Here is a 27181-nt window from a genome sequence, read left to right as displayed (position 1 = left end):
GAGCATGTGACTGTTAACCCTGCGCATTTTTTAAAGCTATGGCCACAAAGGCACATTTATAAAATAAGCCCCCACTTGTTAAAACTGTAACATTGCCACCATCGCTAGAGTTTCACCTTAGTGACTTAAATAAATATAAACAAAGTAATAAACACTATATGTTTTATAGAGTTCTATGAACCAGGAATAAAAATCACCTTACCAAATAACCTTCTGGCAAATGCAAAAGAAAAGCTAAATTTGGTTTGCTCATATTTTCTGAGTCCCCAGAATATAAGCAGCAGTTAGAGGATACCTAACTCATTTAACTGAAAGACTTTTGCTTATTTCATTTTCCACACTGGCCTTTCTGGAAAGCAAAAAGAAAAAAAATATTACATAAGAAAGGATGAAGGAATTAGAATATGGCAATCAATAGAATAAAAATATTTGGGCATTTAAAAGATATTTTTCATATTTTATGTTTCAAGATGACTTTGACAGAAATCTTTCTACTGACTGAAGGTGAAAACTGAAAACAAGCTCTGTAAGAATTAGACACAAAAGCCTGCGACCTCAGATGGCCAAAATGTCCAGCAAGTAAGTTACCACTTTGCCTTCTCCGCAGGCAAGTAATGCTACTGCTGCTGTCATAGAAAATGTTTATTGAGAATTGAGAAATAGAACATATTAATGGATGTTACATGAACAATTTTTCAAAAACATACATTGTTTCAGACTCGTTAATGTACTAATGGAGGTTCTGTAAAGTTTGAATGTAATTTTCGAGTCATCACCTGGATGACATCAATAACAACAACACTTATTTTAAATAAGCCCAAATTATATACAGTTGGGTAAATTTTAATTTGTTTTCATTTAAGGTCTTCTAAAGTTGAGGCCATCATGCTGAAGAAAAATATTAAACTATCTATAACCCTGTGTCAACATATGATGCTACTGGGAATGGTAAGTGAATTAATTTTCCAAGGAAAATTAATTACTTATGACTTACAGTTGTAAAAGCAAACAACGTAACTCTGGATTAGGGCACATTTAATTTCTGTTTGTAGTAGCGATGAAATTAATTTCATATAATTCATGGTATGTAATGGAAAGCAGAACAAAAATGAAATTCTAGACAATGACTGACAGAGAAAAAGTTATATATTTATGAAGCTGGTCCAAAAATAAAGGTCATGAATGCTAATCACTGGATAATAAATCAGTATTTTTAATGATTCTATAATAAAGGATTTTTAGCATAGTTTTAAGATAGCATTACCAAATAAAAGTCCAACACAGAGAAATGAAGTGAAAAACCATAATAATATCCTGTAATGTCTCCTAATATTCCCTCCCCCGCGAAAAGGCTAGTAGAGCAGGATTTGCACATCTTTAATTTATAACTGATTATTTTTTGTCCACATAAACTTGAGGCAGTAAAATAAATATGCCATTAAATGATTTGGGGATGAAGTTCCTAAAATTATAACTAAATTTTCTTCCCCTGACACCCAAATAGTAAAGTGTTTTAAAATGGATCATCTGCAATTCATTTGACTGAATTATGCACCTGAGCACTACTAAGACAACAGATTTTTAGCTAACTAATAGAGCCCTAAGAATATATGCACAGCTGCACTTAATGAAAATATTCACCTTTATACTCTATCACTTCCTACCTGTTCCAATTAAGCCAGACATAATCTTTTAATTTTCCATACCAACTTCATGGTATAGCTATTGTTTTAAGATAAAGAAATAAACCTTGCCCTGATATTATTAACTGTAATTAAAGTAATGTAAGTATTAACTGTCACTAGGAATCTGGTGAAATCACGAGAGTCTAATTCCTGTGAACAGTTAGGGTCATTTGTCTAAGAGAAAAAAAGAATTTTGACAAATACTTTTAAAGTAAAATATTTCTATGACTTACGCTTTTAGAAAACAGTACATATGAACTTCAGATAAAAGACATAGTATGAACATAAAGCAAATAATGAAAATTAACAGCATACAAATATATAAAGTACACAAAATATACTTTTCAAAGTTTGACTTTTTACAAATTTTAAACTAATGTATTCCTTTTCTAGTAACACCTTCTATTACAAAAAAGACTTATTATTCACATATTACTGTCTTTAAAAACAGGTATTTATATAGAGAACAATTACTAATTTATGTAATGCTTTTGAGATCAAAGAGAGAAAATTACTAAAAATACTCTAAAGTCCATTATAATTTTAAAATTATCAAACTAAAGAGAAAGTGTTACTCTGGAGTAATGAAAGAATATTTTGAAAATAAAAATGTGTGGCACTGTAGTTTGAAGGGGATTTCTCTGAAATAACTCTGGACTATGAAAAGATTAGTTAAGAAACTGTTCCATCCTAAAGAGCCTGTGACTTAAGCATGATTAGAAAATGTTGTGGCTTTATTTTGAAGAGTAAAACTAAACGAAGCAATAGAAACCTCACCTTTCTGGCTTGTTTTCCTAAAGCACAGAGTTCCCCTTATTTCAAATGGGCCTCACTCAGCACAGTCCAGATTGAAAGGAGTCTGTTTATAAAATGGCCTAGATAAGTCTCTTCAGAGTAGGAGGCACATCCAGCTTTTTTTCCAGCTAGTAAAGCTACCCAGGAAGCTGAAACCTCACCTTGGATCATCAGAGAACTTTGACTTAACTTTATTTCCTTTCATTCTTGGCTTTGCCATCAGAATAGTGTTTTAAGAAAACAGAAAGACAGACAGACAGCAAGTAATCATGTCCTTCTGGATCAGAATGAGACCTAATCTGCTGTCTATATCAGTGCCACCTCACTTTATTAGTAAAAGCAGAAATCAAGGTTCTTCGATCAGCAATGGTCTACAAGATAGGGAAGTCACACCGAGGCTCCCTCCTTAGAAAACACCCATGAAACACCCTTCGCATTGCCTTAAGGCTGAACTGCATTTTGGATGTTTCTTCAGGCATCTTTTTTTTTTTTTTTATTACAACCCACATTCATATTTCAGTAGAATGACTACAAGGGAATCACTAATTTTTTATCTAAACTATGACATTAGGCAAATGTCATATAACTAACTCTAAATTTACAACAAGCCTCAAATACTACAGAGTTAGTAACTTACATGATAAGAAGCAGCCTGATTATGGGAGAGGAAAGGCAGACAGACTGTCAACAAGCAAACAGCTGCTTTTTATTGCCAACCCATAACCAGATCGAGCATCCCAACAAACTAAGGAGTTGTTTCTGTTGTGTTTGTTTTTAACTATTCTTCCACTCCCACCTCCAAAAGAGTGAGTCAAATGAAACATTAAATGCAAACCACAACAGAAGAATCAGATACACAAGGATAACAAGTAAAGCACTACAGACTTACACAAAATTCTGTAGTTAATAACTAACAGAAGTTTAAAGTATACTTTTTCCAATTCAACTTCAAATACCTATCTTTCCCTGGGCAATGCATTCTGTCATTACTGTTTATAAAAGGCAGCTCAGGCAATGGCCTCGACTTCCTCATTCCTGGATTATGACCACAGTAATGCTGCCACTCTGATCCTTTGTTCTAGAAGCTTTCACCACAGTTTCTTCCGTATCCTCCCTTTCAGCAGAAGGGAATGAACATGCTTATACCTGCCAATGTGGACTAACTGACCTTGAAGGTCCCCTGTAACTTGAAATTAAGTGATTCTAGAAATACTTAATAAGCTTAGCATGTGAAAAATAATTAGAATAAAAGGACTTTACCTCAAAGGTTAAAAATAATCTCAATAAAGGAAATAAAATCCAGAATCCATTTATTTGGTGGTTTTCATTATAGAAATAAAATTACTTTCACATCTGCATCTTCAGGTACTTTCATGTCTAATTTTTTTCTTTCCCTTTTAGTATTCCTTCAGAAAACATAGAGGTATTCTCATTTTGCTTTCCAATAAGGCATTAAGAAGTAAAATTATTTTTCCATGGTGACATGGCAAAGGTAAGGCCAAGGCTCCCTTTGGTGTCCTGGGGTTCTGTGTTCTTTCCAACAATGCAGAAATGAGGATGATGCCAATTAAATTGTATACACAGTTTAAGTATTTCTATCTAGAAGTCTTACCCCTCAGGGTAATTTTGATTACACACACCCCTGAACTATGACTATTCAACTACAAGTCTGGGCATAGGTTAGTAAAGCACAGTTATATGCCCTTTGTACAACAACTAACCAAGAATTTTAATTTAGAATCCAAATTTCCTTTTACAAATACAACATTTCTCCACAAAAAGATACCTCCTGTCTCACTCTCAACTTCAAGTTACCATTTTATTTCAAATCATGCCCTTATCGTCTAACAGTTTGGGATAGATGTCTTCTGTATTCTGCCCCTATCACTAGGTCTGTGTTTGGTTAACACTAACTTTGGTAGCATTCCCACAAATTTGCATTTTGAAAAACTCAAGAAATACCTAAATTTGTTAATCCATATTAGAGTAGCTTTTAAATTGTAAATAAGGGTTAGATCACTTTTTAAAAAGCTGGTTATATTTCAAACTATATGAAGGAGCCCTGAGTAAGGGACTAGGGAACAAACTACCTCATCAAAAAGCAGCTCATAGGAGGTTGGAGCAAGTTAAGAGCAAAAAGGCGCCCAAGCAAGTGGACAGGGCAGGAGAAAGCACTTCGGAAGGCAGAGAATAATGGAGCACTGTGTCTTCTTAATTATCTGTGCTGTAGAAACAACAGATACATTCTGCATTGGTTTGTGGTAGTCATTTAGAAGAGCAGAATAAAAAGTACAGTCTATTTCTACAAATAATTTTTAAATCTCAATTTTTTAAAAACTGGAAAAAAAATGTTGTAAATGTTAAGTCCACTTTAACCAAATGCAATGTTAGTTTACAAAGCATCAAACTTAGCATCTCTTGGAATGCCCCAAACATAATTTTATTCTACTAGTGGGGAGACTTGTGAGTTTGACAACCCAACCAATACCATTAAAATAAAATTTACCTACAATCCAGTTTCTTTTAAAATTAAATTTCTATTACAGTCTGGGACTGGATGATCTTTACTATCATGATTGAAGCAGTCTCAAAATGGAAACACTGTCTGTCACCACGAATGACAGGTCATGAAGACTGATTAATGACCTGGTAATTACCTAATCAGGGGACCAGTGCTTGCTTTCTCCCAGTTCACCCAGTTTACAGAAACCACAGACCTGCATTGCCCCTCTCTGTATTGTCTTTACACAAATGATGTTTCCTTTGGCCTTTGCCAACTATATGAAGAAATGACATAAATTTAGGGTTCTGAAGAGATATGTAGTGTGCCACCTTCCAAAGAACCAGAGATAAAATATAAACATAAAGTCACTGTTATCCTTACTTTTATGGAGCTTGCAATGTTCCAGATATAAAATACCCTAAATTAATTAAGTAAAACGCCTCACTGATTTCCAAGCTCTTCTATCTATAAATGGTTGGTACTGGGCACCTCTGAAAAATGAAAGGGCTTTTCAAAAACATTGCTGGGAAGATGACCTATTTTTGCTCTCCTCTGAGGCAGGTTCACATCACCGGATGATGTTGGATATGGCTCGATTCCAAGGAAAACAACCTTTTCTTGGTCATTCAATGGCTGTTTATGAGTATACAACAAGTGCTTTATACACACTGTGAGCTTGTCAGATGCTCAAGTCCTCTTTCGATCTCTTTCTATGGTTCCCGTAACCCCTGTGTGGTGTAACACCCTCACTTCCTCCCACAACTGACCCCAACTACTAAACACACATTTGTCAGAGACTCTTGCAGGAGACTGACTTTCTTTTCCACCAAAGTTCTGTTTATAAATGCAGAGTACAAAGACCAACAGGTGCCTCACTTCTCCTGAATGCCTGACTTGAAACATTTATCCTCACCCATTGAAGATTGAGAATACTGATTCACTCTGTGGAGTTCTCCTCTGAGGCACACACAGCAGCATGGAAACTGTGAAGATACTTCCATGTCTCATGGATTCTTGGTCCCTTTTGTCCCCTTAGCTCATTGGCAAGGACTATTTAGATCATTCATATTCGTAAATGCCCACAAAAAAATGAAGGAGAAAATTTCTTCTGAGATCAGATGAGATCAGGTGCATTCAGGGTGTGGTATGGCCATAGACAGAAGGAGAAAATTTCTAATCTAAAACTGGACAAAAACATTATGGGGGGGAAAAGAGAGAAAGAAGAAATCATTTTGTAGATAAACTTCTTGCTCAGGCGTTGAAAGTTAAGGTCCACAAATCAAAAGGCAGTCATGTCTGCGGAGCTAGGCTTTTCCACTGCCCTCTCAGTGAATCATGCTGCGGTTAGTTGAAAGTGCTATTCACATAATAAATTAACCACCTCATTTCCTTCAGCACCAAAATATACATAGCACCCCCACACAGATTTGTTTTAATAAAAGTAATAAAGCAAGCCCAGAGGTTATGGCTGTTATGACATAATCACACCTCTGAGATTTAAAAACACTCACTTGCACATCATGCTTCAAAAAATCTTTGCAAGCCCCTATAGAACAAAACCTAACTGTACTCATACCTTCTGGTCCCATTTATTCCAAATAAATAATAAAACAAAAGTCTTGAACATGTCAGGAGAAAAATTTCCCCTTCAATTATACATTTGAAAATAACATATACTTTTTAGTAGTAATGTATAATAAACAGCTTGAGTACCTGATTTAGATTATTAAAGAAAATATATCACTGAAATTAACAGTGTCCTAAGAAGGCAGCCAACTAACCTAGTTTCACCCCAAAACAAAGATATTTTCTAAAGTTAGCTGTTCAAAATGACAATACATTTATTTCTTTCTGAGGCCTGAGAAACAATTTTTGTTCTATATAAATCCAAGCAGATGAACTTCTCTTACCTGGCAATGATACATAATTATTGAGAATAACCTGGGGTACAGGAGAAATTCTAGTAAATTAAACTTGTCCTCAACACAGACTCTTCCCCTTAAAATTTCCTTCCATAATCACCAGAAAGAAAGACTGTAATACAACTGTCCATAGCATAAGATGGATTTGGTGGAGTGATGTGTCACAAGTAAGCTTGCCCTGTAATTCTTCAAGACCAGTTTTCCTGTTTCTGCACCAATTATAATCTCTTTGTAGAGGCAGGGTTCATTGTTCTCCTACGCTCTTTACACCTCCCAGTCCCTTCTGCAGAATCATGCACTCTATGCATGCTGTCACTATGATAACCGGGGTGCTTCCCCCTTGAATGTAAGTTGTAATATAATCTTATATTTACCAGCAGTATTTTTTTTAAAGACCATGGTCAGCACCCCCACACATATACATACACATAAAGGAATATATTTAACAACATTTCTGAATAATATCAGATATCAGATATGCAAAATAAACAGTTTAAATGTTTAGAAGTGGCCCTCCTAATATACACATTTTATTTCTTTTTTCAATTGCATAATTACCTGGCACACTCTTATAGTACTTGGATTTTCAGTTACTTTTTTCTAGTGAATATTATTATATTGCACAAATAGTTTTTTTGGCTGAATAAAGTTAAAAATTACTTCAAGATTTTTTTAATATTTATTTTTTAGTTGTAGTTGGACACAACACTTTTATTTCACTTGTTCATTTTTTTGTATGTGGTGCTGAGGATCGAACTCAGGGTCTCGCACTTGTGAGGCGAGTGCTCTACTGCTGAGCCACAACTCCAGCCCCCAAGATTCTCTTAAAATTCAGTATTAAACACATAATTATATTCTACAGTTCAGCAAAAAAGAAAATAATATCTATATCTATACCAGAATTAAACACATTAGAGTAATCTTATAATACACTATAATTAATCTATGGATTTTAGGTTCACACAACCATTATTAGTCATAATCAGTAGTATACTAAAAACTTCCTCAGGGTTCTATATCAAATGAAGATAAAATTATTAAGAATTTTCATAACTTACATTTTAATAGATAACTTCACTTTAAATAAAAGATGGTATTCTAATGGATCCCACTGTGACCAAGATTTTTCTTTGATAAAGATATTTTACTATATTAGTGATAGGTCCTTAGAAATATTGATTGGTTGATTTAATCACATAGAGAATTCCTCCATTTAGTGCTTACTCTGATCTGTCCTAGGAAGAATTATTTCCACACAGAACAGCATAGACATTGTGGAGAGGAAAAAGGAATGAAAGGATGTGTGCTAACGTAAAGAACTTTAGTTCTTTCATCAAGAGTAGTCCTTCCTCACCTTCCTCAGTCATTCTCACTTTAGCTACATGCTTATTTTAATATTCTCTGTTCCTAAATTCTCCAATACCTTTCAGTGCAGGTGCTCCCACAGAAAGATCTAAGAAAAAGGAGAATAAAAATGATAAGATCTTCAATTTCTTTCTTCAGTGTTCTATAGTTCTCATTGTAAAGGTCTTTCACCTCTTTGGTTAGATTTATTCCCACAGGTTTTTTTGTTTGTTTGTGAATGAAATTGTTTTTTTGGATTTCTTTCTCAGAAGATTCATTATTTCCTTATAAGCAAGTTATTGATTTTTTTTTATGTTGATCTTGTATCCTGCTACTTTGCTGAATTTGTTCATTGGCTCTAGAAGTCTTCTGGTGGTTTTGGGTCTTCTAGATATAGGATCATGTCATCAGCAGAAATAATTTGCCTTCTTATTTTAAAAGAGAAAATTATAATTGTCAAAATGGTTATAATATCAAAAATATTATACAGATTTAATGCAATCTCCATCAAAACACAAAGACATACTTCACAGACTAGGAAAAAAAAAACCTAAATTCATTTGAAGGAATAAAATACCCAGAATAGCCAAAGTAATACCGAACAAGAAGAATGATGCTGCAGGCATCACAATATCTGATCTAAAATTATACTACAAAGCTAATGTGAATAAAAAAGCATGGTACTTGGCATCAAAACAGACATGAAGACGAGTGAAATAAAAGACACAGAGACAAACCCATATAGATAGAGTCATCAGATATTCAACATTAAGTTCCAAACACATATATTAGAGAAAAGTTAGCCTTTTTAACAAATGGTGCTGGGAAAACTGGATATCCCTAGATTGTAGAACAAAACTAGATCTCTGCACAAAAGTCAACTGGAAGTAGATGAAAGACCTAGGAATTAGACCAGAAACTCTGCAAGAGAAGAAAACATAGGCTAAACCTCCAATATATTGGCACAGGCATCAACTTCCTTAACAAGACCTATAAAGCTCAAGAAATAAAACCAAGAATCAATAAGTGAGATGGAATCAAGTTTCTGCATAGCAAAGGAAACAATTAAAAGCTTGAAGAGCCTATAGAAAGACAGAAAATGCCTGCCAGTCACTCCTCCATCAGAAGATTAACATCCACAACATATAAAGAATTTTAAAAACTTAACATCAGAAAAATAACCTAATCAGCAAACAAACAAAAGAACTAAACAGACATTTCTCTAAAGAAGAAATAAAAACAGCCAATATATATAAAAAAAGTGTTCAATGTCCCTAGCAATCAGGAAAATGCAAATCAAAACTACATTGAGATTTCATCTCATTCCTGTTAGAATGGCAATCATCAAGAATACAAATAATAATAAATGCTGGTGAGGATATGGGAGAAAAGAAACATGCAAATTATTACAACTACTTTGGAAAGCAGATTCCTCAAAAGACTCAGAATGGAACCACCACATGACCCAGCCATCCCATTCTTTGATATTCATGCAAAAGAACAAAAGTCAGCATACTATAGTGACACAGGCACATCAATGTTTATAGAAGTACAATTCATAATAGCCGAGTTATGGAACCAGTCTAGGTACCCATCAACAGACAAAGAAAATGTGGTAAATATACAGAATTGAGTTTTATTCAAACATAAAAAAGAAAATTGTGGCATTTTCTGGTAAATGAATGGAACTGGAGAACATTATGTTAAGTGAAATAGGCTACACTCAGAAAATGAATTGTGAAATGTTTTCTCTCATATGAGGGAGCAAGAGCAAAATAAGAGGAAAAGCGGGGGAACTCATGAAAACAGAAAGGAGATCAGTAGAGTAGAGGAGCAGGAGGAAGGAGGAACAGGAAAAAGAAGGAACTGGAAATGAAATTGACAAAATTATGATATTTATATATGAATATATCACAGTGATTTTCATCTTTATGTATATCTATAAAGCACCATTTAAAAAATGATAAATAGCAACCAATGAAAAGCGGGGCATGCCTATAATCCCAGAAGCTTGGGAGATTGAGGCAGGAGAATCATAGCAAAGAAAGGAAGGGAAAGAGAAAGTACTGGGGACTGAAATGGAGCAAATTATATTCCATGCATGTATTATTATGTCAAAATGAACCCAAGTTCCACTTATATATAACTATAATGCACTAATAAAAACATTTAAATTTTTAAAAATAAGGTATTTTGAACAAGATAGCTCTCTCTTATCCCATTAAGCATCTTAAGGATATAAGACAGAATACACATCTACTATTTTCAACTCCTGATTTTAACTAAAGTTCAACTGTAAACAATGTTATAAAGTATCTTCTGAAAAGATATGTCATGTCCTCAGAGCTGTGGTAAAATGGCAGACTTACTAAAGAAATAATAGTTTTCTTAAAGCAAAAGGCTGTGGAGGTATGGCACCTGACTACACTGTACTACACAAAGCACTGTATTACAGGGATAACAAGAATGCTAACTCTGGTTTCTACATTCATTTTAAGTTAAAACACATTTTAAATATGTAACAAGCCTTCATAAATCCAGTCACCCACTATACACTTGATCCAAGGACTTAAAACCCATACTGGAAAAAACACTGGGGCACAGAATTGAAGACTGAATCAGTGTTTCAGATTACAGATATGAAAATAGGCAAAATATTGTCAGGTAACTGAGGTTTTAACTCTTAAAAAAAAACATTTGCCAAACACAACTTATGAAAGCAAGAAAAAAGGGTATTTATGAAATAGAAAAGTGATTTCACCAACATCTTTAAGCATTTATTGGAACTGTTCAACAAATTAGAACCAATATTATGTGTTATAAAGAAAATGTCATATTTGAGATTATATACACACACACACAAATGTGGGAGTGGAAATTCTGACAGAAAATAATTCAAATTGCAGAATTAAACTACAGTTCTTGATCAAAGAAATGAACAAATTCTTACCTTGAACATAAAGTATTAAAGTATAAGGCTGAAGGAAAACAAGAGGATTTTCAAGATAACTTTCCTGAAAGGAATTTAATTAAAAAAAAAATACTAGCAACTAGCGGTTCAGATTTACCCAGCAAAATTTTAAGTGAGGGGTATAAAATCTTATGGTATGTCCATAATAAATAGTTAAAAATATAATAAATGTTCAACTACATTGATAATCTACCATCCATCCATTCATCCATCCTTCCATTCATCCATTCAATCAGCAAATTGTTGCTGAATATCTGCTGTGCAACAGGATCTGGTTAGTACAGAGATGGAAATACCCTCTCTTCTTATAAGGGTTTCCATTGCATCAGAAGAAACAATAAATGAATATTGTGGTTTCAGGACACACAATATTCATTTATTTGTTGTCTCATCAACAATAGCTATGCTTTTATGGGCTGGGTATAAAACAGCAGGTTTCTACTTCACAGAGAAAATAAAAGACTAACAGGTGGGGGACAAGCCCTCTCACATCCTTGCTATCTTGTATCTCTTCCCAGAGACACTGCATGGCATATCTCTTCTGAATTCTTCAAGTTGATTTCCTTCCTTAGGTTACTTCTCTAGGCCTGTGGATGCTATCTCCTCAGGCACCCAGCTGCACCTTAACTTCTTGTTAGGATGACACATGGCACTTTTGCCAGAAGGGAGTGGTTGAGAGGTGATGCCAGCGAGCCATTGAGATGATAATGGTTAAGTTAAGCTGCGAATTTAGTTGTACATAGACCCCTGCTGTCCCCCTGCCCCCCCCACACTTTGGAGTTCTCACGGGGATTCCTGGGGAGTTAGCATTGGTTGGTGAAGTTCTGGAGGAGGGATTTCTGGTTGGGGGGTATTGCTGGAAGGGCTGCTTAGGTGGCGTTTTCGGGAGTTCGGGCAATAAAGGAGTTCCTGTTTGAACCTACAAGTGCCTCATGGCAGCTCGGTTATTTTGTGCCCAGCCAGACTGCAGTAACTTCTCCCTTCTCCTATCAACATTTAAACACTTTCAAAACCTGACCTTCTTTAAGGATTTGTATACACTTATCTCTTGAACATTCACTTTTTATTCAGTTTTAATTTACTTGTCTGATGTCTCATACAGCATTCCAGGGAAATTGTTCATTAGGCTCACCATTGACTTAAAAATATATGTGTGTGTATGCGCGCACGCATGCACGCTGAGAGCCATAGCTAAGTAAGAATGACGCATGGCAATTTCCTTGTCAGTCTACCCCATATTGCTTAGAGGGAGGCCTCTCCATTGTGGAAATGGGCTTGCCTTGGACCCAGGTCATTTGCAGTGACATTGCATGAAAGGTGACCTTGCTCAAGGACCAGGGCAGATCAGGGGGTTTAGGGCGGTTCCAGGTTTAAGGTGTATCCTGCTGGGAATAGGGCGTATCCTGCTGCCTCAGGCGCCCGACCTGCTCCTTGAGTTCCCGCTCCTTGAGTTCCCGCTCCTTGAGTTCCCGCTCCTTGAGTTCCAGCTCCTTGAGTTCCCGCTCCTTGAGTTCCCGCTCCTTGAGTTCCCGCTCCTTGAGTTCCCGCTCCTTGAGTTCCCGTTGAGTTCTCACGGGATTAAGAGAGTATTTTGGGATGCAGAGCCCAGAGGAAGTGTGGATTTTCCCCAGAACATGCGTGTAGAGTGCCGGTGAAAGTTCGAGAATAAAGAGTTGCTGTTTGAATCTACAAGGTGTGAGTGGCTCATGATTTTGTGCCCAGCCAGACTGCGCGGCATGTGTGTAAACATGTAAATATATATATGTGTGTGTGTATGTATATATACATACACACTTATATACATATATTAGTTGTTGATAGACCTTTATTTTATTTATTTATATGTGGCACTGAGAATCGAACCCAGTACCTAATACATGCCAGGCAAGTGCACTACTGCTGAGCCACGGCCCAAGCCCTCACCACTGACATTTTTTTAACATAATTTTGTATATTTAAAAATGTATTTGTCTATAGACCAAGGAATGGGATGGCTGGGTCAAATGGTGGTTCCATTCCAGGTTTTCTAAGAAATCTCCCTCCATACATCTTTTCAGATTGGTTGGACCAATTTGCAGTCCCACCAGCAATGTATGAATGTGCCTTTTCCCCCACATCCTTGCCAACACTTATTGTTGTCTGTATTCTTGATAACTGCCATTTTGATTGGTGTGAGATGAAATCTTAGCGTAATTTTGATTTGTATTCCTCTAATTATTAGTGATGATGAACATTTTTTCATATATTTGTTTATTGAATGTATACCTTCTTCTAAGAAGTGTCTGTTTAGCTCCTTAGACCATTATCGATTGGGTTGTTTGGGTTTTTTTGGTGTTAAGTTTTTTGAGTTCTTTATATATCCTGCAGATATATAAAGATTCATGCTCTATCTGATGTGCATGTGGCAAAATGAATGTTTATAGCAGTTCAATTCATAATAGCTAAACTGTGGAACCAACCTAAATGCCCTTATATTGATGAATGAATAAAGAAACTGTGGTATATATGCATAATGGAATATTATTCAGCATTAAAAGAGAATAAAGTTATGGTATTTGCAGGTAAATGGATGGATTTGGAGAATATCATGGTAAGCGAAGTAAGCCAATCCCAAAAAACCAAAGGCCAAATGTTCTCTCTATAAGGTCCTTGCTTAGCATCTGGTCAGCCATCTTAAGTGATAGTTGCCATTTTAAGGAAAAAAGTTTTGCTTTCCCGCAGAAGGGCATTTCTGAGCAAGGTTCACCACTCCCTCATACCACGGAGGATGATTGGGAGTTGTTCCTGGTGAGACTACCTCTCATCCTTAGGTTAATCTCTATGGGCTTCTGCCTCTACTACAAAGTCCCAGGCAGGCACTCAAGTGTCTCTATGGGCTCTTGCCAGCTTACCCAACAGTGGTGACGACCTCCTGACCATAACCGTCTTCTCCACTAGGTGATACTAGAGACTGGGGGACGCCCCACCTCTAAACTCACCTCCTACATTTTTCACCATGGGTGGCTCCTCATCTATTCCCTCCTAAACTTCTCAAAACTTATCCACTGGTGCAATCAGATCTGGCCTCAATATCCTTTGGATAACAACTCTAAATGGCCGCTTAATGGCACTCTAGATCCCAATATTATCAGGGATCTTTTCAACTATTATGAGCATTCAGGAAAATGGAAAGAGATATCATACATTCAGATCGTCTCTCTCTAAGCCCTCTCTCTGCAACTCTTGCTCTCCTGCACGAGGCTTCTTAGCTCTCACCTCTCCTATGCCTGCTTCCAAAGGGACAGAAGATCTTCCCCAGGACTCCTTCTCCTTTGATCCAGGGGATAAGTCCCTGCCATACCACAATTCTCTTTCTACTGAAGCCTCTGTAGCAATTGTCCCCTCGACCCCTCCACTTTTCTCTCCTCCTACTACATGTTTGCGGGTGGCCACTCCCCAACCCGCATCTCTGTGTCCTCTACACGAGGTGGCTGGGGTAAATGGTATAATCTGGGTTCATGTGCCTTTCTCTTTGTCAGATCTTTCACAGATAAAATAAAGTGGCTTGGGTCCTATACTTCAAGTCCCACCACATATATCAAAGAGTTTCAATATCTGACCCAATCATATGATTTGACCTTCCATGATGTCCAAATGATCTTGTCTAACATCCTCTTGCCTGAGGAGAACAGGCAAGTTTGGGAGCAAGCTAGAAATTATGCTGATGAGGTACATCAGACCTCCTCTGCCCATCCGATTGGCACTGAAGCAGTCCCTGATCGGGACCCCAATTGGGATTATAATTTGCCTAAAGGAGTAACTATAGAAACCAATTCATTACTTGCCTCATGGCAGGACTTATAGAAAGGCAGCCCATAAGGCTATCAATTATGAAAGGCTCCAGGAAATCTTCCAAGATAAGAATGAAAACACTTCAATATTTTTAGACCACCTGACAAAGGCTTTATTACAATATACTAATCTGGACCCTGAAACCCAGATGGGAGACAACTACTACTGACCCACTTTTTTTCTCCCAGAGTTTCCCTGATATTAACGCCAAACTAAGGTGCCTCAAGAGGGGTCCCCTAACTCCCCAAGCTGAGGTTTTGGAGAGATGAGAAGGTCCAGAAGCAGAAATATCAGATGCTTGCTCAAGCAGTCCATCCGGCCTTAGCATCTGTCCCTGGTTCCACTGGCTTGTGGAAGAGTCCCTCAGGAAGGGTCCCTGTTTTAAATGTAGTCAGATGGATCACTAAGCCTTGCAAGCCTCCAGGCCCTTGTCCTAAATGCCATCAGGAGGAACACTGGGCCACTGACTGTCAGCCCATAGAAGCCCTCAGGCATCTGGCCTTTCTGGTTCCCCTTTCCAACTCTTAGGACTGGCTACAGGTGAGTGATGAGGCCCAGGTCCCCATCACCTGACCACTACCATCACTCTGTGGGAACCCAGCGTAACTTGGGTAGGCCTGTCTCCTTTCTCCTAGACACTGGGCTACATATTCAGTCCTCAAGGAGTTCTGGGGGCCCACTACTCGTCCTATGACCTCTATTGTCAGGATAGAGGGTAAACCCTACCAGCCCTTACAGACACCTAACCTTATCTGCACCTTTAGCTCTCTAGTTTTCACCCACTCCCTTTTGGTCATTCCATAGTGCCCTGTTCCCCTTATGGGAAGGGATATCCTCACAAAGTTGGGGGCTACGCTTTCCTTCTCCCCTCATACATGCTTCCATCCAGACTCGCCTGCCGCTCCCCTGATCCTCACCCTTACCTTAGGACCATCCCCTATTCCGTCTGCCAATGCCTTCCCATTACCCACTTCCAAGGTGGACCCTACTGTCTGAGATGTTTTAAGTCCTTCTGACACCTGACACCAGGAGCCCATTCACATTTGTCTCAAAACTTTTTGCAGAGCAGCCTTGATCACGTTCTCCCATCAGTCATCTAGTGTTCTTCATCCACACTCGGGTCTCATTTGGATAAGTTACTTCACCCTTCCCCTGCACTCCCTAATGACATCAGTGACAAGTCTCCTCACCAGGACTTAGATCTTGGCACAGCACCAAGGTTCTCTCCCATCCCTTCCCCTTGGCAAGTTCACTTGGGTCTTGGTTCTCAGCTCCTCAGAAGAGCTCACAGTAGCTCTGGCCAGGCAACTAAGACTCTCTACAGGCAAAGCCCAGGACTCAGGAAGTAGCAGGTGACTCCCTTCTCTCACTCCCAGATTCCAAATCGCCATGGGGAACTCCCAAATCCCATCTGACTCACCTCTAGGCTGCCTCCTCACCCACTTAGCCCCACTCCTTTTGGCTCCTGATCTAAAGGTCCTTCGACCAGTTCAACCTTCCAGTCTTCATAACTTTTGGGAGCGCTCAGGAAAATGGAAGAAAATCCCTTACATACAGGCTTTCTTCTTTCTCCACTCTAAGCCTTTCCTTTGCTCCTCTTGTTCCCCTCACCCAGTTTCTACTTGCCACTAAAGCTCTGGATTCCTCCAGAGACCCTACTTCTAGACAAATAAGGGACCCAGAACCCTCCTACATTGTAAAGCCCTAGGCAGCAATCTCCCTGGCCAAGGTCATACTGAAGCTAACATTGAAATACAAAGGCCTAGGGAGGGAAAAGTGTCAATTTAATTTTCCCCTACCTCTCTACTCTTGAACCTACTGTTTGCAGATGGGCCCTTGCTTATGAAGGGTGACCACAGCCTCTCTACTCATTAACAAGTCAAAGAAACTCACCTTTAGGGCCCCACTCACCATCCTGGCTCCCCATCACCTAAAGGAACTCCTCACCTACAAGGGCTTAGTTCCTTACCCCAGTGCCACATTTTATCTCTACAGGTTTCCCTGGTGGAAGATCCCAGTCTTACTTTCCACATGTGCTCACCTTTAAACCTTGCTACTCTCCTCCGGACTCCTCACGACTTTTCCACCTCTTCTCCTCTTACCCATTCATGCACTGAAACTTTGGAGGAGCTTCTTCCACATACCTCCCACATACAGAAATGCTCCTTGCTCCAGACAACAACACATCGTTCACAGATGGCTCCTCCTTCCTTCAAGAGGGAGTTCATCTGGCAGGGTATGCTATAGCCTCTGTAACCTGGGTTGTGGAAGCAGCTCCCCTCTCCAATCAGCAGGCTGAACTGTTGCCCTTCACTTTGGCAAAGGGAACCTCCCTCAATGTCTACTATCCCTTGAATTACATTTAGATTGGACTAAACTCCTTCCCTTAGCTCTTCTAAGGTTACAGGCCCTCCCAAAGAAGCCACTCAACATCTCCCCTTTTGAGCTTGTATATGGACGACCTATCTCCCTGTCAGCTCCCCACCCTCTGATTCTCCTACCCCTTGCTCCTCATCTTTTCTGTCCCCTTCTTGCATATACTAGGAACCTTCTTTGGCAATACAGCGATGCTGTTCTGGCAAAGCCTAGTTCTGCCTCTTCCCCTTTTCCCACTCTGTCTTCTGGCAACCTGGTATTTTTTAACCACCACCCCTACCCCGCAACAGGCCTCTCTCTTCCTCTCAATTCTCTGCAAAATGGACTGGACCCAATCGGGTCATTCTTACCACTCCCTTGGGGGCCCGCCTTGAGGGCATCCCATATTGGGTTCATAACTCCCATTTAAAATGGTTTTCTCTACCCTTTTATACAATGACACCCACAGGCTCTCTCAAGCTGAATTTCTCCAAAGCCAGAACCCCCAATCTTCCTTCGGTCTCTGAGGACCACAAGAACACTGCAGAACCATGAGTACCATCCTTCCCTTTTTCATTTTTGCCCTCCTCCCTTATTCTGCACTCACCTCCCAGGGGTACTATTACCAGGAATTTCCATTCCAATTTCTAGGAGACTTACAGCAACTTTTTCAAACCATACTAACCATACAATCCTAGCTCGTTTCTTAAACTGCTGTGGTTCTGCAGAATCTAAGGGGCCTTGTTCTTTCCACTGAAAAAGGTAAACTTTGTCTGTATCTACAGGAGGAATGCTATTTTTATGTTAATCAATCTGGTATAGTAAAGGACAAGAAAGGGGGTGGGGTTGTGACTCAGAGGCACAATGCTTGCCTATCCTGTGTGAGGCACTGGGTTCAATCCTCAGCACCACATAAAAATGAAAAATAAAAATATTGTGTCAACCTGTAAGTAAAAAATAAATATTTTTTAAAAAGACAAGATAAAAACAACTCCAACAGGACCTTGAACATCGGAAACAACAGCTCTCCTCCACCGAAGGATGATAGCTAAGAAACCCGCTTCTCCAGTGAGCACTTCTTTTCCTGATCCCTCTCCTTGTCATAGGCCTTCTGTTAATGCTTGCCCCCTGTGTCATTAGATTGGTTCAAGACCAGATCCAAAAAAAATCTCTAATCAAACTATAAACCAGCTTGTTACAAAAATACCAAACTCTCAACCAAAATTGGGGCAACGGGCAGCATTACACCACAACTCAACCTCCTTCATAGTTTCAATGACATTCCACCCCACTAACAAGGGATTCAAATGTTGCCTCCTCCCAGCAAGAAGCAGTTACAAAAGATTGACCTTTGTCCCAGTTCCCTGAGGAGCCCAATAAGAAAAAAAATAGGGGAAAATAAGGTCCTTGCTTCAAATCTGGATGGCCATTTTAAGTGACAGTTTAAGAAAAAAGTTTCACTTTCCCGCCCAAGGGCATTTCTGAGCATTTCTCACACCAACCCAATCCGTATCCACCTGCATTAGGACCTGCCCTGCTCTGATTCCCAGCCTCCCCAATAAAAGCCCCAGAATCAAGCCTATTTTGCCTCTTTCCTGTTGTCAGCCTTTATAGTCAGCTCGGACAAATAAACTCTAGTGTGTACCTCTGCTTGGTCTCCTTCTTTCATTTCTCACTCAACCATCTCTTGTTCCTCGCTTTCCCTTCACTCTCTGATACATGGATGCTGATTGAACGGGGGAGGGGGGGATGGGGGGATGGAGGAACTTTAGGCAAAGAAAGGGAGGATTAGGGAGGGGGCATGGGGGCAGGAAAGATGGTGGAATAAGGTGGACATCATTATCCTAGGTACATGTATGACTGCATACACAGTGCAACGCTACATCATACACAACCAGAGAAATGAAAAGTTGTGCTGCTATCATACATACCTAATTAACATAAATTAATTTTTTAAAAATAAAAATGTTTGTCGATATATAACAACCTAAAAATTGTACATATTTATGGGTTATCATATGATGTTTTTCAATACATGTATACACTGCCTAACATTTAAATCAGGTTAAATATATTTGTCTTCTCAAACATTTATTCCTTTAGGGTAAAAACATTTCAAATCCTTTCTTCTAACTTCCTGAAATACACAATACATAATTATTATCCAAAATCATCCAACTGCAATAACTAGCACATCAGAACTTCTTACTCCTATCTGTGGCTTAGTTACCATTGATCAACCTTCCCTATCGCTCTCCACTCCATTTTTAACAAAATATGAAAGACACATTTTCAGTTCCCATGCTACTTTATCTTTGTAGTATTATACAACATGACTTCTGCCTCTTTGATCTCTCACTCCTGCTACTAGTATGACCCAACATTCCTTTTATCTTACATATACTATAATGTGCATTCAAGATACCTGGAAATCATGTGAAAATCAAATTCTGATTCAATAGGCATGGTGGGGCTCAAGAGACTCTGAATGGGGCTTACTGCTCCTCAAAACAGACGGGCGGCATTGGGATAGCTCTCCCCACCCCTTGCCATTTCTCATCCTATAGGTCTTTGAAAAGGGTGCAAAAGTTTGTATTTCTAACAAACCCTCAGAAAATACTGATGTTGCTGGTCCAGGAACCATATTTTGTTCTCAGTCTGATTGTACACAACAATCACCTGTGGAATTTTAAAGATCAGTTTGCAAACTTGTGAGGCATGCCCCATTCCAACAACAATAATTAAATTAACATAACCAGAGAAGTAGTCTAAGCTAGGTATTTTTAAAAGCTCCCCTACTGAATCTTAACATTTCTAATTTAGATAATTTAGGAGTGTAAGATGAGGTTAGTGGTGAAAAGAAAATAGTATAGAATGACTCCTAGTTAAAAGACATACTGTAACTGTAACACACTACTACAATTTCTTAAATATCTTCTCTACCCAATACTACCCTGTATATAAGCACTAGATTTTTTTTAACCTTTATCTTTTTTTTTTTAATTGTAGGTGGACATGATACCTTTATTTTATTTTTATGTGGTGCTGAGGATTGAATCCAGTGCCTCCAAGCGCTCTACCTCTGAGCTACAACCCAGCCCATCACTAGAAATTTAACAACTGTGTCCTGGACCATACCTCTATAATAGTACCATGAGGATAAAACAAATGATGGTTAATCACAAAATTCACAGAAGAAAAATCTATATTTGTGAGATGAAATATGGATTTTACTATTTTTAAAATAGTATTAAAACTTAGCTTTAAAGAGTAATTAACCTGGTATGTTCTCAAAAAAAAAAAAAAAAAGATTAGGGTCTTAAAGAAGATCTAAGACTATTATGAAGAAAAATATAATCTATAATATTATTTATTTTTTCATTTTTGCTGAAAATGTTATATTATCTGATTATATAAATAAATCCTTATTGTAACACACATACACACACATAAAAAGAATACCAACTGAAAGCCAAAGTTCCTGAGTTAAATAACTTTTACAATTTGGCCAAACTTATCCAAATCTTTTTAGAAATTATAAACCATTAAACAAAAAGTTATAGTATATAATATAGCATAAGTCACAATGTACCTACCAACCAGCTATAGATATAATTGAGACTCCTGGTGTAGCTCCGAGATTGATTCTTCTCTTATTTATACTCCATCCAAAGAAATAACTATCTTAAATTCCTGTACTTATTTTTATATACTTAATATGCATATATTCATAAGTTATATTTTAATATTTTAAAATTTTTTATCCATTACATAATACTACACTTATTCTACAACTTGCTTTCTCTCTTTGCATTATATCCTGATATTTATCTACATCAATACAGGTAGCTCTAACTGGGACATTTTCACTAATATATACTATTACACAATATGAGTACACTGGTTTATTTTTCCATTTTCCAGATAATGGGCATATTTTGAAATTTACACCAGAATAAGTAGGGCTTCAAAGAACTCCTTACACTTGTCTTCTTGCACCCAAGTGATAAGATTTTTCTAGACTATGTATTTCTAGCCACAGAATTGCTGAGTCATAGAATCTCCATTTCCAACATTACCAGTTTCTAACTGCTGTCTAAAGTGGTTGCACCAATTTATACTCCTATGAACAATGTACAGGATTACCAATGTTTCCCCTGCTTAATATCTAAATTGTCTAATTTTTGACAATTTGAAAGGTTTCTCATCAGAACTTTAATTTGCATTTCTTTTGCTACTATTGTGATAATTTTTTTCTGTATTTTTCTTTGTGTATCCATGTCTATAAACTAACTACCTTTTGCCTATTTTTATATTGAATTTTCTTTCTCATTTTGCAGCAGATCCTTATGTATTCTGGATCATTTATATGTTATATGTTGTAAATACTTTCCCTCACTGTCTATGAACTATCTATGTATTGTGTTCTGTTTCAGTTTCTAACACAAAAATTCATTAATCTTTTCTTTTGGCTATATTCTTAATGTTATATATTTTTTTCAATGATCATGATAATTACTAATTTTAAACAATGAAAATATCTTGAAGTTTTATAAATCAAGACAGTGATTTTTGTGCCAGTGTATGAAAACTAGAAGGTGAACTGAGTAGAAAATGACACAAATCTAGTTTCACTGTCAAGGTCACTGACAGAGCAAAAGCAAACAAAAATATTATCACTGTTGGGGTATTGGTGAAAGGTGAGTCACATAATACTAAGATTTCACATTTATTTTAAAGATAAGTAATACTACAACATTAGAGTATATGTGTGTGTGTGTATATATATATATATATATATATATATTTTTTTTTTTTTTACATTGTTGGTGATTTCTAAGAACATGAGAATGCTTCCATGTAGGAAGCCTAATTTATCCCAAAGGGATAAAGTATTCAAATAAAAATTTTAAAACTTGAAATTTAAGAAATAAACCAGGTGCTGTGGTGCATGCCTGTAATCCCAGCGGCTTGGGTGGCTAAGGCAGGAGGATTGCGAGTTCAAAGCCAGCCTCAGCAAAAGCATGGCGCTACGCAACTTAGTGAGACCCTGTCTCTAAATAAAATACAAAATAGGGCTGGGGATGTGGCTCAGTGGTGGAGTGCCCCTGAGTTCAATCCCCAGTACCCCCCCAAAAAAAAATTTTTAAGGAATAATTAGCAAATTCTAATACATGAGTCTATCAGGGTCAATTACTTATTTGCATTCTGTGGGGGGGGTCTCTTCATGGTCATGATTAAAATATCTAAGTCCAAGGCTAAGTTTGAATTTCATTCATAACATAAAGCAGATTCAGTATATCTTTTCTCTTGGGACTTAGAGTCGAGAGACAAGATTGCAAAACCATTTTAGCAAGGAATTTACCTGTGTGAATGAATAATACCTCAGTTTTAAGATAGTTTCATTTTGTATTTATTTCAAAATATTGCATTAGTGTAAATGGCAAAAAGCCAAACAAATTACCTAAATGACTGTCTATGGGGCAGACTCTCTTCTGCAACCCATTCTACAATGACAAACAGTTCAGAGACATAAGTATTTTACAGATTTGAGTAAAAAATATAGAATAGATTAACTTTTATACACTTAAACTAAAATTACACTTAATAATTTCTACTTGTTCACTATAAAACAGTTTTTAACAAACTAATGTTAGCATCAAAGAGTTGCTTTTAGTTTTATTAGTTTGTTTTTACCCAGAATTAAGCACAGAGCGGGTAGTGAAATAAAATGCAAATTCCTACCTTTAGGGTTCTACCATGAAAAATTTCAGCTGGGAAGATGAATTTCCTTTTACAGTGACTCCTCATTATCCACAATGAGAAATAAAGATGGCCTGGATACAAAATCCACTAAGGGTTCCAAAAACTTATTTTGGACAACCATTTCATATTCTAACATCATCAAATCATCTAACAGAGAAGCACAAAAGGAGAAAAGAGGCTGTTCTTAGTCCTTCCTACTACACTGCACATGCTCATTACCAAATAGAGGTGTTAATGAGCATGAAAGTATCTAGAACACACTCCAAAGAAAAAATAAATAGCAAGTAAATCCAACTTAATTTAAGTTGTGCTTTCAGGGTATGACAAGGCCAAGCTAAACCACCATTCCCCACGTCCCACAGAACTTCCACAGCCAATCCTGCATCATCCTGCTCTCACCCGGAGTATTTTCTTGGGAGTAACACCAAGCCACTTTCCAGCAAAGTCTTTAGGGGTCAGTTAGGGATATGCTGTCATTCGACCACACTGGCGGCCTCTCTCTTCAGAAATAATGACAGGCATGTGTTTTTAAAATCAGCTCTCTCCATTTTCTAAGACACGGATTGGAATGCTGCCTTTAGCATTTTAGCTGTTATTAAACCAAAAGAATTTCAGTTTCTATTGAAATAATATTATAGTTTCTATTTAACACTTTCATTGAATAGTTTTCATTTTTTAAATCAGTAATGTTTGTCCAGCTACTTATATCTTAAATTGGAATGAATGTAAGTATTAAATTTATACTAAAACCATGGGAAGGTTTCAACTACAAAGGTAAGTTCCTCTAGGGTTGTATTGAAAATTCATCGTATCAAGACTAAGCAGTATATTGACTGAGACATGGAAATGGATATTTTTATTTATATATTTATATAAATAATTTTTTCTACTACATATTCACTACAGAAAGCTTGAAAAAGTGAAAAAAAAAAAATTCCCCCATCACATCAACCAAACACATAAATTACAGTAACTTTCCAGGTACAATTTTTTCTTTTGATGTAAATAACATAGCTATATTTTAAAAACACATGTTAGTTTTATCTATAACAACACCTTTGCTGTAATTTAAAAATATTGTGCCAGGAGCAATTTTCTTATGTTTGTAAATCCTTGAAAGCCTGAATTTTTAATGGCTGTATAATATATCAACTAACATACATATCATAATCGGTTTAATTATTCTCCTACTATAATTGCTTCCAATATTTTGCAATTTGTCCAGCAAATTTGTATATAAGTGTTACCAGAAGTTCTTATTACTACCTTGGAATTACAAAAAGAAGAATTTCCAGGTAAAAAGAATATATTTTTTAAAAAGTGACTATTTGCTAGAAATAGCAATATATACTTCTACAAGAAGTGTATATGAATGCTTGTTACATCATATCCTTCCCACCTACACATATATTTTTATTACAACTTTATTCAACTGTTATGTTGAAATAACAACACCTGGTTTGATAATAAAGATAAATTTCTATTCTTTTCATGATAAATGGCATGTAAAGACTCCTTATATATATTTTATGTAAATGTTTTATAGAAACTAACATATAAATGTATACAAATCAACAAAAAATCTTAATAGTAAAATATGTAGTTATCAAAACATATATATAAACTTGTGGCGAAAAAGTTTTTCCAATTCATCATCTGGTTTAAAATTTATGTGTTAACAAATGACCTGTACATGTTTTGGACTGTAGTTCCAGCCAGTTTTATCTTTGTGGGAGTGACTCTTCACACTTAGTGTCTTTCTGGAATTCCTGAAATTTCCATTCACTAATAGGATCCTTTCTTATTTTTCTAGTCATTATCATTCAGACAGACAAATATGAATTCACATGGGTATAGATACACATGTACACCTTTTCTGTTATTTCAGAGAATTGGAGTTGTGGATACATTGGCAGTAGTGGTAGGGCAGTTAAAGAATATCATAAGTTCAACCTACCATCTGACTACTTTCTCAATTTTATTATTTGTTAAACAGTATGCACTTCAATTTCATAGGGCTCTTTCTTTTAATTTCAGACTTGTAGATGCAACTTCTGTTTAACATCTTTACTTAGATTTCTTATAAGTATCTAAAACCAACATGTTCAAAACTGAATTACCCAAAATCTACATTACTAAAGCATCAAACACATACCAGAACCCATGGAGCAAATTCTTGACAATTTCTTTTCTCTTACTTATCATGAAGTAGTCCCTACAAAATAGACTTAATTTCTTTTCATCTTTAGAGCCATTAACTTTGTCCAAGCACCATTATCTCTTACCTGGGCTACTTTAACAGCCACTTAATTGGCTTTATTGCTTTTCCTCTTCCCCTCTAATCCATTTTCACCAGAATACCAAAGTCAACATTTATAAATACAAAAAAGATCCGAGTCAATCCCTTGCTAAACTCTTCTATGTCTTATTGCTATTGCAATAATTTCACTCTTTCCATTAAACTCAATCTCTTGTTAGGTCTCTGATATTTACTTAAAGACCTCATTGATACTAGTGACTTATTAGCCTGCTTGGATTCTAGAAATGTGAAATCTTGGCTCTTTTTCTTATCCTACCTACCTTGCTAAGATGACCCATAATTTCATCTAATAGAACTACAATTCCCCTCACAAAAACTGTCTATATCACAAATCTGTTTTAAGTTATAATCTTTTAGAAACCAGGTTTTTGTATCTACTTGTAGCTAAATCCCTTTAGTAACTATGTTTTCCCAAACGAACAAGGCCAGTTAAAGCTCTGAATGCCTCTTAGTCCAACTTCCTATACAATGGAAATACTCATATAGTTTCAATATATGGCAAGTTCATACAAACTTTGTCACCATATAATCCTGAGTAAAAATTCTTACTCTAAGGCACAGCCATTATTTCTGTCAAGTGAGGAAGTAAGGTTGTATGATTTATAAGGTCTCTTCTATTTCTAGTAATCACAGATTTCATGAGTGAATGTACAATACAATAATTATCACTTAAAGTCCATGAAGATTGTAATCATACTGTATTATAATCACAATTGTAATAGAAGGTAATATTCTATTTTAGATTTAAGAAGATTTTATCAAAGAGAAAAACAATTTGACCCAAGCTTTTTGGAGACAAATTTAAGCCCCATAAGCTATCCTGCTACCACCATGAATTCACACTATTAAAGATTCAGTGCTGTTTCCAATTGCTCAATGAACACATAGAACCTTAAGAATTGAAAATACAGTAACAACAAAAACAACAACTACTACTACTAGTACTGTTGCTGCTGCTACTACTGGTACTATACAGTAATAACAATTGGTAAGTTTTATTCTGGGTAATAATCAAAACCCAATTACAACAATCAAACAAATGGAAAATAGGGGGAATAAGGCACAGTAGGGACCAAAAGCTTCTTCCTAAAAGATCAATAAAGTTCAATGGTTCATATTGGTTTACACAAAGAACCAAAATGTGCCCCCTCCATTCCACACTCTTTCCATTTTTATAATACTATTAAAAGGAAAGGCTCTCCAAATTGTTACTAGTTTGATCTAAAGGTTTACTAGTTTTTACATTTGACTAGAGACCATTCTAAGACTTGATCAAGATCACAAACACAAGAAAAAGCAAGAATTCTCTCCTTCCCCAGTATCCCCAGTAACATATACCTCCTAACTACCTCCTCACCGTATGACCTTTAAAAATGGAAATCTATTCCCACTAACACTTAATTACTATGCCAGATTTGAGCACTGCTCTTTGTATTGATGGATTTCATAAATTAAATGATCCACATTGCTTTACCTGATACATTCCAACTCCAATGTGCTTCGGCTCAATTTTCACTAGCTCAGCTAATGGATCTTGTACACGCCTTGCTATGGAAACTGAAAAAAACAGAATCAGAAAACAAGTATGACTTAATGTGAAAAGCAGTACTCAGATAATTACTTATGTTAGTTCCTCATAATTTAAGTGCTTAATTCTATCCCTACTTATACTGCCCTCCAAGGACAAAC

The 27181-nt window shown here is 36.7% G+C and overlaps 1 protein-coding gene across 7 annotated transcripts in view; it reads right to left on the bottom strand.

Annotated features, from left to right (window-relative positions):
• The window catches only part of Srbd1 (S1 RNA binding domain 1), a 210421-nt gene that overhangs the window by 55199 nt on the left and 128041 nt on the right, over nt 1-27181 (bottom strand). For all 7 annotated transcript variants that reach the window (XM_040271009.2, XM_021725841.3, XM_040271012.2 and 4 more), the window contains one exon: nt 26967-27049. In XM_040271009.2, the coding sequence (XP_040126943.1) occupies nt 26967-27049 (83 nt within the window). The remainder of the gene's footprint in view (nt 1-26966; nt 27050-27181) is intronic.

This window comes from Ictidomys tridecemlineatus, chromosome 12, assembly GCF_052094955.1.
Source record: "Ictidomys tridecemlineatus isolate mIctTri1 chromosome 12, mIctTri1.hap1, whole genome shotgun sequence".
In the NCBI taxonomy this organism is placed as follows: Eukaryota; Metazoa; Chordata; class Mammalia; order Rodentia; family Sciuridae; genus Ictidomys; species Ictidomys tridecemlineatus.
This window is presented reverse-complemented; position numbering and strand designations above follow the sequence as displayed.